This window comes from Stegastes partitus, unplaced genomic scaffold (genome assembly GCF_000690725.1).
Source record: "Stegastes partitus isolate 25-593 unplaced genomic scaffold, Stegastes_partitus-1.0.2 Scaffold76, whole genome shotgun sequence".
Classification (NCBI taxonomy): Eukaryota; Metazoa; Chordata; class Actinopteri; family Pomacentridae; genus Stegastes; species Stegastes partitus.
The window spans coordinates 823,391-836,813 of NW_007577807.1; the positions used below are offsets into that span (position 1 = coordinate 823,391).

General features: G+C 44.2%; 1 protein-coding gene across 8 annotated transcripts in view; it reads right to left on the reverse strand.

Moving 5' to 3' along the window:
- Nucleotides 1-13,423, reverse strand: part of nlgn1 (neuroligin 1) — a 287,188-nt gene that overhangs the window by 267,436 nt on the left and 6,329 nt on the right. The window contains exon 2 of one of the 8 annotated variants that reach the window (XM_008276545.1): nt 9,634-9,646. The exons of the other annotated variants lie outside the window; for them this stretch is intronic. Coding sequence (XP_008274767.1) covers nt 9,634-9,646 — 13 coding nt within the window. The remainder of the gene's footprint in view (nt 1-9,633; nt 9,647-13,423) is intronic. 8 annotated transcript variants of the gene reach the window in all.

The window sequence follows — 13,423 nt, forward strand, 5'->3', positions numbered from 1 at the left end:
ACACACACACACACACACACGGTAGGTTAATGGTTAAATGGGCCTTGAATGAAGAAAAGAAGAAAAAAGCAGCACAGTCAAAGAGTCACTGAACAAGCAAGAACAGAGGAGGACGGACACACACACACACACACACACACAGACACACACACACAGCCTATTTGACTGGCTGCCAATACTCTTAATGAAAGAAGTGATGAGTTATTGACAGCTGCTGTGTATCTAAAGCTGCTGAGGTGTCTACTGCCGTCTCCTGTGTGCTGACACACACACACACACACACGCACACACACACACACACACACACGCACACACACACACACACAGGTGGCCCTGGAATTTAGATCTAATGTCCGATACAGCGTTCCAAGCAAAACAGTTGTATCTCACTGGGTGTGTGTGTGTGTGTGTGTGTGTGTGTTATTGGCAGTGAGTGAATATTGAGCACATCATCCATGAACACTGCTTATGTTGAGCTTAGTCTTTCTGTGTGTGTGTGTGTGTGTGTGTGTGTGTGTGTGTGCATCTTTATGTAATGTACAAGGAGATATTTGAGCAGCAGCCGGTTTAAGGGCCCAATTATAGCCACTGACTCAATGTGCTACTGAGGCTAATTACTGGATTTACAATAATGAGTGTATGTACACAGCAGGCTGCCACCGCCACACACACACCCAGGACGGAGGAGACGCCGCGGCCCATGAAGGATTCACGGTTTAGTCTGACTCCACGCACACCCCCAGAACACACATAAAAATTAACAAACACATCCACCCTGTGATCCTCCATCCTCCTCCTCCTCCTCCTCCATCCTCCTCCTCCTTCCTCCTCCTTCCTCCTCCTCCCCTCGTTTGGTGTGAAATTAAACATTAAAGCCCAGCAGCACACGAGTCAAGGTGCTTAATGATGTCAACTTCCAAATAAATTTCTCTGGAGGAACAGATAATACAATGAGGTGGTTTTAGGGACCGAGGGGGGAGCGAGGGAACTAATCCACAGTGTGCTGTAGTATTCAGCACAAAGGGTGGAGAAGACAGCTGGAGACATGAACAACACAGACCAGCTCGGATCGAGGTCGTCTCGAGGCAGCGGAGGTTCTGGACCTACACTTCTGGCCAGACTGCATCACAAACTAAAGCCTGCAACCATCGTATCGGCCATAAGCTCCATCATTTCAGCTGCAGAGTTTGTCAGAGCTGATGCAGCAGATATCTCCACTACCGGTGCTTAGGATGGATCCAGAATCCTCCACCATAATGCAACTTCATCTTTCATTGTCCTTCCTCGTATTAAGCTCATGCGCACAATGACAACGCTAACATGCAGATGCTACGTGCATCTTAGCTCAAGCTGGAATCTGTTATTTGCCACTTAAGGCTGGTGAGAATGTCACTGGTTTTGTAAGTATTTGGTCAAATACCAAAGCATTGGACAGAACATCACATCGACCCGATAATTGTCTTGGATCATAATTTACATAATTTACAGCATCACACACAAGTCTGGATACGACCTGTTGCAGTGATCCATCCTGTTCACGCTGTGATCGCTCAGTTTGGACCAAAGTAAACAAGTAAACAGAGAAATCAGTTCCTCTACAAACTGTACAGACGTTAAACTACAACAATTTGATCATCGAGTCACGCCTGTACATATATACACACACACATATATATGTATATATATATATATATGTATACATGTATATATAACCAATATGAGTGTATGTTTCTGTCTGTACAAAGTGGCCTGATGCACTGAGTTCCATTTGGCTGCTCTGAACCAGTCGTTGTTGAAACTATTCTTAGAAAACGTCCACATTTTTAGCAGCCGATGCAATAGTAATATTTGGATGCGCTATAATGAGGCTGCCATTGTTGTGATGGGAAGTGATCACATTCTGGATTTAGGCTGAGAGTTTGGAACCCTGTCAGACGGCCCGGTTTCAGTTTTCTGAACTGACCTCCACCCACAACCGCTGATCTTCGCCTGCAGTCTGCTGTCCTGCATATGCTGCCTGGTTTTCATGCTTTCACATTTATTCTGCAGCACAGCTTGGGTTTAATGATCCTCTTTGGCCATGAGCCATGTGTTGAATCTCACATGTGCACATATATGCACATTCTGACGCAGAGAATCCAACGCATATTGAAAAACAATAGATAATTAATGCACCATTTATCAGAGAGAGAAACTGTAGGAATAGAAAGAATAAGCAGATTTTTAACTTCCAACAAGTTATTACACTAAACATGTTCAAATCTAAACGGTGATGTTCCATCAGTGTTCTACATGTTCCATTCAGAAGCTGGTGGATAAACCGTGTTCACTGCTGAACGTTATAAAAATCAGAACAACACTAATAATACTTCTGCTACCAGGAAGCTGCTGGTGTCTCAGCCGGGACCAGCATTCATGTGACAGAAATCCATGAAGCTTTTGTGTGAACTGGGCTGAACTGGGCTGAACTGCAGGCTGTGTTTACATGGAGCAGATAGAAGAGAAACATCTGATGGCTGAGATGGACTCCAGCTGTGACCCTGGTGAGGGTTTAGTGGTCTATACTATACTATACATACATACAGATACATGTATAGATGTTGGATGGATGGACTCAGAGCCACCGTGTGGGTCCAGTATTGGCAAAAGCTCTGAGATATTTGAAACACGTCAGACTCGTCAATCCCAGATTAATAAATATGTATTTAACTAGTTTAATGATTTCCAGCATCATACGTTCATGGTTCTGGTTCAGGGAGTGAACATGATGTATCGCTGCCACTTTCACACAGCGCTGCTGCTGTTGCATAGCAACCAGGAAAACAACAATGGACATGGATGCAGAAATCAGAGGATGAGGACGATGAAGAACAGAGTGATGAGGCAGAGGTGTGAGCTGTGTCTGCCCTCTATCATCATGGACAGTAAGATGGGCGAGCTCATGGAGAGGAATGATGTTTGTTTGACAGGGACATGGCGACATAAGGGACCCCATCATTAGCATCAACAACTATCAGACAGTGTGGGCATGTAGAGGACAAACCAGTTGATATTAGTGATCCTGATATCGTCTTTGATCTGACTGATGGACTAAAGCATTGTTGGGCGAATGGGACGATGAACAATAAACTCTGTTGGACTGCGTTTACGTTCTATTTAGGTTGAAAATGAGAAAAAGTTCCATCATGATGGCTCCATGAACCACCTGCTAAAGAAACTCAATCATCCTTAACAGGCAAACTGAAAACAAAGTTGTTTTATCAGTTAAGCATCTGGCGTTTGGTTTCATAGTAAAAATATGTAAAATGGGTAAGACAGCAAACCGTAAGCAGAAGGTTAGAACTGAGTTTGAACATTCAGAGCAAACTGACAGCGAGGCAGAAGGAGGACGACGATTCACGCCAAGGCTGGTCCGCTGCACCGTCGGAGTAAATACGTCTTGAGGCGTCGTCGTGCAGCAGTAAATTACATCTAATTACCTCTCATTGTGGCAATAAGGTGTTGTGTCATTCTTCTGTATTTGTTGGTACAGCACATAAATATTACAGATGAGACACTAGGTGGCAATTTGGGACGGAGCTAATGACTTTTCATCCGCTCAAGTGTGAGTAAACAGAAAACCGCAGACGAGAGAGACTGGCGGAGGGCACGGCAGAGATTCCAACATAAAATATTCTCCAGTCTTAAAAATTAAAAATCAAGATAATCAGACAGCGTGAGACGTGACAAGCTGTGCGATTCCACAGAGTGGAAGCTGCTGAGCCTCCTCCGGCGAAGCTAATCTGTTTTCAAAGGCTTATTTATGTGGCAATGACACTAATGAAGGACGTTTTGACAGCATTACAGCTCATTCATGTGCACGCAAACTAAAGGGTTTTTCTCTACATGCGACGGCGTTACTGTACATACATCCTGGACTTGAGACATCACTCATGCTTAGGCGCAGAGATTAGTTTTAAAGACCTTCTCTACCGCCGAGAACAGACGATGCTAAACCTGTATGGGAGTGTTTAGAGGCTCCACCAATGCAAGGCAAACAAAGTGTGCATTCACAGCTCAATGGGCCTTTTAGATCTGGATAACCACACCGCTCGCTGTCTCATTACCGAGCTGAGGTGACATCTTGGCTTCTGTGTTGAGCACCCAACACACCATCTGGCCCAGTATCACCTTATCCATTCACTTTCTCTAACACACACACACACACACACTGAAACAAAGGCATTTACACCTCTACATATGTATGAACACACACACACACACACCTGTCAGTCTGGTAGTTACCTGCCTCTAAGCAGCATCCATCAGACTGGACAAACAGGGACATGGTGAAGCCAGAAATATCCTCTCTTTCCGATGGATTTTATTTTATTTTTGCGAACCAGTAATAATGCTAGCATTGCAACAGAGATGTCAACTGTGACATTTTTCTGTCACCACACTGTGAAATACTAAGTTTAGAAGACTTCCCTGTGCCAAAAAGCCCTGTAAAGGACCGGGAAGCAGCGGCAGTCCGTATGTATCTATGGGTACAATGAACCTGGGCATGAGGCCAGCATTACAGCGTGCAACTTGCTCTATTCCACCATACCCAATTTAACATCACAGCATAATTAAAGAGACTTGGCAGCCCCTAGCAGCAGATTTCATAGTCCCCTGCACTAGACTAGAGCTTGTTGGAGGTTTCTGTAGGATTATATGGAACTCAGGACAATTGGGGAATACCACACCATCAAGGGATGGCATCGGTTTCCATAAATAAACTAATTAACAGAGTAACTGTGAGTTGTAAGAGAAAGTCTGGCATCTTAGCCAAGTTTCTAGAGACCTTAGTATGAGTTTGCATTCCACTCTAATGCAATCACAAATCCTGAGCAAGCTCACAGAGTGAATAGGTACCAAGACTATCGGTACTTGACGATATTTCTTTTCTCCCTGACTGCACTAAAATGCATCACCATGTATGGCACAGCATACTCACGCCTTTGGAATGAATCTGGAGTAAATATGCAGACTGTCAAAGCGATTCGCTCCTTTGCTCCTGCGACCCTGTGAGATGTGAGAACATCTGGAACAGCTTCAGCTCTGTTTTCACTGAAGTGCACTTCAGTGCTTCGGAGATGATGCGAAACTTGTTTCTACATGAACTCAACAAACCCCAAATGCTAAACCATTAGCATGCACAGAGGCCAGCCAGATGATGAACTTTTAGAAAGAGAAATGTTCAGCAAATTATTCTGTTGCCTCCCAAAAAAAAAGCTCGTTAACATCACGTCGCTGTAGTGTGGAAATCAGAAGAGTACTGCAGTCACTGGAGACCAATGGATCGATGGTGTCGATAGATGCTGGCGAGCAAAATCTGAAAGAAATAAAAGCAGAGTTGCATCCCCCCACACTGTCTTTGCGGGCTCAGCGGGCAGCAAACCATCAACCCTGCAGAAAGCCAACCTACCGCCTGAGCAACAAAACGCCGGTCAGATCAGTGACTTTGGGTTGGATGGGATGTGTTTCAATAATGACTACACATATACGAACAACATGTCTTTTAAATTCTTCAAAAATCCATCCATCATCTCTACACCTTCATCCTCACCAGGGTCATGGGGGGCGGAGCCTATCCCAGCTGACTCAGGGTGAAGGCAGGTTCACCTGGACAGGTAACCAGTCTATCACAGGGCTACACTTAGAGACAGACAACCAAGCACACTCACATTCACACCTACGGACAATTTACAATCACCAATTAACCTCAGCATGTTTCTGGACTGTGGGAGGAAGCCGGAGAACCCGGAGAGAACCCACGCTGCACGGGGAGAACATGGAGACTCCACGAAGAAAGATCCCGGGTGTCCTCACCGGGACGCCAACCAGCGACCTTCTAGCTGAGAGGCAACAACGCTAACCACTGAACCACCGTGCAGCCCGTACATGAACCAACAACGCCATAAATCCATGGATCATAGTGGTCACACAGCACTCCCTCTTAGTGAGATTGTTTCATGGTGAAAATCTTGGACATGGACGGAGCATTCAGTGGGCTGAGAACAGCACCGTGTGGTCAACGAAGGTCACGCTGTCGTGTGAAAATACTTTCCATTCTGTACATTTTTCAGTTAAACATGTTTTCGTTGAACAATGCATTGATAAATCTCTCATTCACTGCCTCACCTTCCCTCTTTTCCAGGTCAAGGTTTGCCGTTTTTGCAGCACATTGCTGACTCAGCCTGCAACAACCATCCAGCGCACCATTATAATGATCATAAAGAGAACGCGGTGCACGAGGAACAACGTTATAATTCATTCAGTGGTTCTCATTTCCCTTCTCTGGCTGTTGGTGTGCATAGGCTAACATCATTGCCTATGTTCGCTTTACAGCTGCCTCTCCATCATCATTGAAGCAAATAGCTTCATGCATTACATCGCTGCACGGCCATTTTGGAAAGGGCCCCCATAAATAATGACTGGGAGTGAAATGGAAACTACGGGAAAAGCTGTTACTTTTCACCACGCTGTGTCTACTTCTGTTGTTCACAATGTGCTGTCTGAAATATGCATGAGGCAAAATGTGTCCCCGCTACAGCCGTAGTGATGAAGCGCAAAAGACAAGACGGGGAAAAAAGGAAAAGATTGATTTTTTTTTGTGAGATGAATCTTAAAAATGGGGCAATGTTATGGCATCTGTATCCCCGCCTCTTCCTTCAACTACAGTTGCTTGTGTTGGCAGAGCGCCGAAGGTTCAAATGTCCTTCATTTAATATTGAGGAAAGAAAAAATAAGCTGCTTATTTATTTATTGTAATGCAAGTGTCATGAATATGTATGAGCAGCTATCAATGCTGTCACCTTGAGCACAGGCGCTCGCATGTATGTGCGGGTTGGAGTTTGGGTGGGTGGATGCGTGTGTCTCACCATTTAGAAAAACAAAAGGCTGGAAAAAAAACCGTTTATACAAGCAGTCAAGGACACGCTCTCCTCTTCCTTTGACATTTACCTGCCCGAGCAACAAACAGCCAATTCCCAAAGCAGCGGATCTGGTCGACGGGCTGAATGTTTTAAACAAAGCGACTGTTGCTTTTAACTCAGAGATTCGTTAATGATGTCGTATAATTCATACTGTAGTGAACTTTACTGCTGGTAGAACAAAGCTGAAGCTCAAACCCACCTCCAGACAACAACCCTGACACTGAAACACAAAACCAGACGTTTTCTTCATCAACTAACATTTTGCTGAGGAATACTCCTACACAAGGCTGCAGGTGGTTCAGTGGTTAGCACCGTGGCCTCACAGCTAGAAGGTCGCCGGTTCACATCCCGGTGAGGACACCCGGGATCTTTCTGCGTGGAGTCTCCATGTTCTCCCCGTGCAGCGTGGATTCTCTCCGGGTTCTCCGGCTTCCTCCCACAGTCCAGAAACATGCTGAGGTTAATTGGTGATTGTAAATTGTCCGTAGGTGTGAATGTGAGTGTGCTTGGTTGTCTGTCTCTAAGTGTAGCCCTGTGATAGACTGGTTACCTGTCCAGGTGAACCTGCCTTCACCCTGAGTCAGCTGGGATAGGCTCCGCCCCCCATAGTGAGGATGAAGGTGTAGAGATGATGGATGGATGGAGGTACACTTCTGTACAGCTAAAAGCACGAGAGTCTCCGTTAAAGTGACGACAACCCAACGAGAGAAAACCATCGACTCACGTGTTATTTAACGTCTTCCTTGATGTGAACATCATGTCAGATAAATAACTGAAGAACCCTTTAAGCCTTTCTCTGATTGAATTGCTTCTGTGCTGATTCTGAACTGATGAGCTCTTTCAGAGGTCCACCGCACAAAATGACAAACTGCTCGCATTTGAGGTTTTACAATTAATTTTAATTTCCTCTACATCCGTGTCCTCGCTTTGCTTCTGCTGATGTATCTGGTGTATCAGCCATACATCACGCAACACATGAAGTAGTTCCTTTCAGCTTTAACGCGATCCTTCAGGACCATTTCCACATTTATTAAAAGTGCGAGCCCACTTTCTGGTAAAAGTCGTGAGCGAGAAGCAAAGAGACAAACATTAATTGCAGGCCTGTGATGGATCTGCTACGTTCCAAAAACAAGGGATGTAATTGAATCTAATATTGACATTGGGCATAAATCGTGAGGTGCCGGCTCTGTCTCCCAAAAATTATGCTCCTGTAGAACTAAACTGCACTTGAGGGAAACACATTTTCTGCTAGATTACTTTTATTGGTGACATACATCAAATACGCTTCTAATCACCAGATTTTTTTCCATTTCTTTCGTTGCTTTACACGTCGCTCCTTTTTTTCATACATTTCATGGGGAGGGACTCCGGCAACCTGGAGAATGAAGGAGAAGCTTCAAGGGTCATATTTGAACTCACATCATGATATTTTCCTAAAGCTGACCACGCAGAGTGAAATCAAACCTTAGGTCTTAGAATAATGACCCAGCGTGGGACGTGAACTCTGCTCTCCTGGATCAGAGTCCTGGTGCTGGCTGCTGCTTCCAGCCTCCTCTCCTGCATCCTTATGTGGACTTTGTGGCACAGAAGCCTTTCCTCTTATATCACAGTCTTATCTTTCGGGCAGAGAATACATTTCTCTCAAAAATGTAGATGACAATGCAGGTTGCATCGTAACAGAATCTGTCCACAGGATCTAACACTGGGCGCCTCGTACCATCAGAGCACAGTCTTTATTGGTCTCTATTGGTCTTTATTGGTCTTTATTGGTCTCTATTGTGTGCACCATTATGTATCTGCAACACATCACACATCTATCCAACACAATCCAGTCATGTCTCAGCTTTCCAGGAGAAACGGTGAACGTGTGATTGGTGATTGTGTTTTGAGCAACGAGTCCAAGTTGAAGTTAAATTAAAGCAAACGAGCAGGACGGTCTTCAGATGGAGGGATCAGGCTTCAGCTGCAGATATTAACCCTTCATAGGTCACTCATTAAAATACTTTGACATTTAAAATTTCAACCCTGGATTCTTATTGGTGGACATAAGAGGACATTATGTCCTTTTAAAGAGTTTCAGATCTCGGCTGCAAATCAAAGTCAAAGCATCTACAACTCCTCGCCCCTCTAGGGTTAAATAAATCAAAATATGTGTATCCACCCATCATCTCTACACCTTAACCCTCACTAGGGTCATGGGGGGCGGAGCCTATCCCAGCTGACTGCAGTCGTTACCATATATGGCTACTTGCCCGTTAAAGAGTTAAAGCTGCTCCATAGCTTTTCAGCATGTTGTAATTTTGGCTTTTAGGCTTCAGTCAGAATAAATCCACAAAGTCCACAGCGAGACCAGGATGTAGTGGTCAGCCACGGATGAATATCGACTTCTAGCGTACTCATTGTTGCTTACTGCAGCTTTCATTTTATCCTCTTTTTGACGTGACATCTTGCTGTATGCTCCACCGACTGACAGACTGTACGCTTCGTCCATTTTACAGAAAAGGAAGATGACTTCTGTGACTTCCCAGAGCTTTGGGATCAACTGATCATCAGATCCGTGGTGGTTCTGTCACCATGTACATAACTGTTGAGTCTTAAGGGCAAAACTTAAAAAAGAAAAAGAAGATGTTATTCTGGAAGGAGCTGGCTGAGTAAATGAGAAACACAAGACTGCCACCAACTTTCTCAGAGAGAGAAAATCAAATATGTTGGCACGCTAACATTTTCTGGCAGTTTATCCGGTTCTGCTTTCAGTTCTCAGCAGCGCAGACACGTTCTGCCAACTCACAATCTCGATTATTAACCAGATCATACTCGAGTCTGCTTTGTTTTTTGTCCCCATCAAGTGCTCTAAATTTATTTCTTTGCTTAATAATTTGGTTAATCTCTGTTTGGAAAGCAGTTTGTTGTGATTAAACTTTCATTATTCGGTACAGGACAGTAAAACCTGAGGATTAAGGCTCAGAGTAAACTATCCACGCACAAGTACGTGAAACGTGCTCGTCTAATTCATCCATATCGGGAACTCCTGACTGGCTCGGTGTTTCTTCATTTCAGCAGCGCTGAAATTTCAAAACAGTAATGTGAGGTGCAGGAGCATCACACTGAACACGTCCAGAGGTTAATTTATAAACCACGAGGTCTTACTGGAGGCACACCATGCTGCTGTGGACTCAGGATTCTGTCTCTCCAGCTGAAGCCTCTGGGAAAAGTCTTAATTATTTTTGTAAATTCAGGACTGCGGACCACACGGGACACCACGAATAACTCGTATTTGTCCTTGTCCATTGTGACGGCCAGACTACTCGTCAACTGTTGCGGCTGGAAGGATGTGGAGATGAAATCATGTGATTCTCCTTCAGAAGAATCGACTGGTTGAAAAAGACAATCCCGGTGCATTCACTCTGAGCGTGTCGTCTCAGCGACCGCCGGTTAGATTAGCATAAAAGCAAGCACAGGCTTGCTTTGGAAATACGTTTGATTTTAATTTGTCAAACCTCTGCTTACGTTGCTTCGTATTTTCCTGTAAGAAAACTTAAATTAATCTTAAATTAAGTTCCTCATCATTGCATAAAATATAAAAATATGTGTATGTTTGTGTTTTTCTCTTATTATTTATGCAAACGAGGCCTTTGTCCTCCAGCATACACAGTTATGTGAGGAGATAGATATATATATATATACATATAGATGTTGGTGTAACATCTGGGTTTCACGTTTAGTGCACAACAGCATTTCCTCCGACATCGTGGGGTTTTAACAACAAGAGTCCTGCAAATAAATTTGCCATCGAGACCACTCGTGATGGTTTCTGTGCCATCCACGACACCTAAAACCAGAACTGGACTTTGATAATAATGAAGCTAGACCTAAACATACGTCAGCTCCACAAGGAAGCCAGAAGATCTCACCAGCAGCACACTCTCCTGGAAAACCTCGTCCAAAACGGATTCGTTTGAAGCCGTCTGGTTGGTAGGAGGCAGAGTGTGAGACGTCAGAGCAGACAGTGCAGGATAGGACGACATAAAGCTGAATCTAACATACAGGTAACGATAACTGACCAATCACCATTAGCCATTTTAATATGATAACTACAGAGTCCTGGTTTCCATCTTCTCTCTCCACCAGTGTCCCAGTCGGTCTCATGTTGTATGAACTGGCATCACAAAGACAATGAATTCTAACAACAATGTGTTTAACAAGCAGCAACGTCGCTGAAACAATGGTGCAGCATGTTTTAAACAGCATAAAACAAAAAGGTGCAACATAAATGTAGAAGAATTTGTCTGTTACTGCAGACGATGAGACAAAGAGCAGATTTTGTTTCATGATCAACAGTTTTTCTTTTTCTTTCTTTTTAAACCAAACAGCACAACGTTCTCTGACAGCCGTGTGAGAGGGCCATGCCTCCAGTAGCTGCTCAGTAAACACACAACAACGGTTTGGACCAGAGCAGATCGCATTCTGCTTTACTCTCTATTTCTCTATCGTGTGTTTTTTGTAAGTTAGATTCAGAACTGAAGGTCCAGACAGGACAGAACTTAAAAATATTCTCCAGACACATGCACACATACCCAAATCCGTGAATCCATCCAGACAGTCGCACACACACGAGCAAAACACACGGACACAGAATAAAAAACCACCGTTGTGGAGAAGTGAAGCAGTGAGTGGAGGTGACAGAGGCCCTCCAGGGAAACCCAAACACAAGAAGGGCCATGCCTATTCCTGCCTCCACTTCCTCGGCTCTGCTTTGTGTGTCTTTGTGCACGCCGCCTCCCACAGGATCCTCCTTCAACGACTACAAAACTAGGACGAAGCCCGAGGAGCGAGAGGGAAGGAGACGCATGCAGGAGAAGAAGGACAGAGGAGGGAAGTGAGAAGGTGGAGGGTGAAGAGGTCAGGACGGATGGAGGAGGCAGAGACGGGCACGAGGGAGAAGGCCAGCCGGCGCTGAGGGAGATCAGGACGGACGGAAAGACAGAGACGCAGGAAGAACAAAGAAACGAGAGGAAGAAAAACATGGTGAAAATTCCCCATCTGTGGAGTTGACTGCATCTTGACGAAATCCACATCTACAATGGAGCTTCTCTTCTAAACCCCTCTGGAGCGTCGACGGCGCTCAGAAAATTCAGAATAATGCAACATGTTGAAATATTTCCGGGACTATTTGAGGTATTAAACAGTGTGTGCATGCGCTGGGAAATGGCCTAGTTTGCAGTTTAAATGGCCTAGTTTGGTTTTTAAAAAGCCCAATGCTTAATTCAGCATAAAGTAAACATAAAGGAGCTTCCACAAAACAGAGACACCTCACAAGAAGCCTGGTTTTTTCTTCCTGTTTTCACATTGTTTGACGGCATTTAAGCGGCGAATTCCCTGTCAGACACGCCGTTCTGAACCAGCAGCTAGCATGGCGCTGTGGGCCGGGTCTGGGGCGGGTGAGGGAGCTTCAGGTTACCACCGGGGTAGCACCTCAACAATATGATGGGACGCCTGGACTGATGGTCTAACACTCTTTATTATTTCCTCCCTTTCTCCTGTGACCAGCGTAAGAGCGAGATACATCAACACAGTGAACTTAGCTTAGCACACTGCTAAAACTAGCCCACATTAAACTGAAAATAAACTGACAATCAGACACAATTAAAGTTTGACCTTGTTGCCCTCTGGACTGATGCTAAATCCATCAATCTCTCTCGTTCGCCCTTTCATCTTTTGTCTCTTAACTTTACATTGCCGGTACTTTACTGTTGTTTACTGTTTTCCGTCTGATGTCCCTTCAAAATAAAAGCGCTTCCGTTTTACGTTAAATAGCGAAATTAAAACATGAAACATTAATACACGACAGATTTGAGTTAACACATGAACTAATGAATTATAATATTAATAATAACAGCATTCAGTAACATCGGAGTTACTTACAACTGGGATTTCAGTTCCATTCTTACTCGGATACATCACCGTTAACTGTTCATGGTGACAGATCAACACCACCATCCTCTGACTGACCAGTTCTCCTGGAGAGCGGCATTCCCAGTTGTCGAAGGTCTGCTGGAGCTCGGTGAGAGGAAACTAAGAGTTGGTTCCCCCTCATGAGCACAAACGTCAGATATCTGCAGCTAACCTCGACAAATCTGGTCTTTCTTGCTTTTCATCTTTTTCCACCCTGGAAGTACATTTCAAAAACTTTTTTTTTTTCTAAAAGACTTCTAGCAGTTCAACAATAAGAACAAAACATGTATTTGTTAACCTTATAGGATTATGAATTTAGTTTAAATTCTGTTTTAGTGTTTGGTCTCTACTTGCTCCAACAACAGTTCAACAATAAAAATGGTCTCATCCACCACAACAATAGGCTCCATCCACATGTGTTTAATGGAACACGCAATACTAATTATAGTCCATCTGCCTGTGCTTTAATGATGGGGCAGCAGTAATAATACTAATATCTATCAGCATAC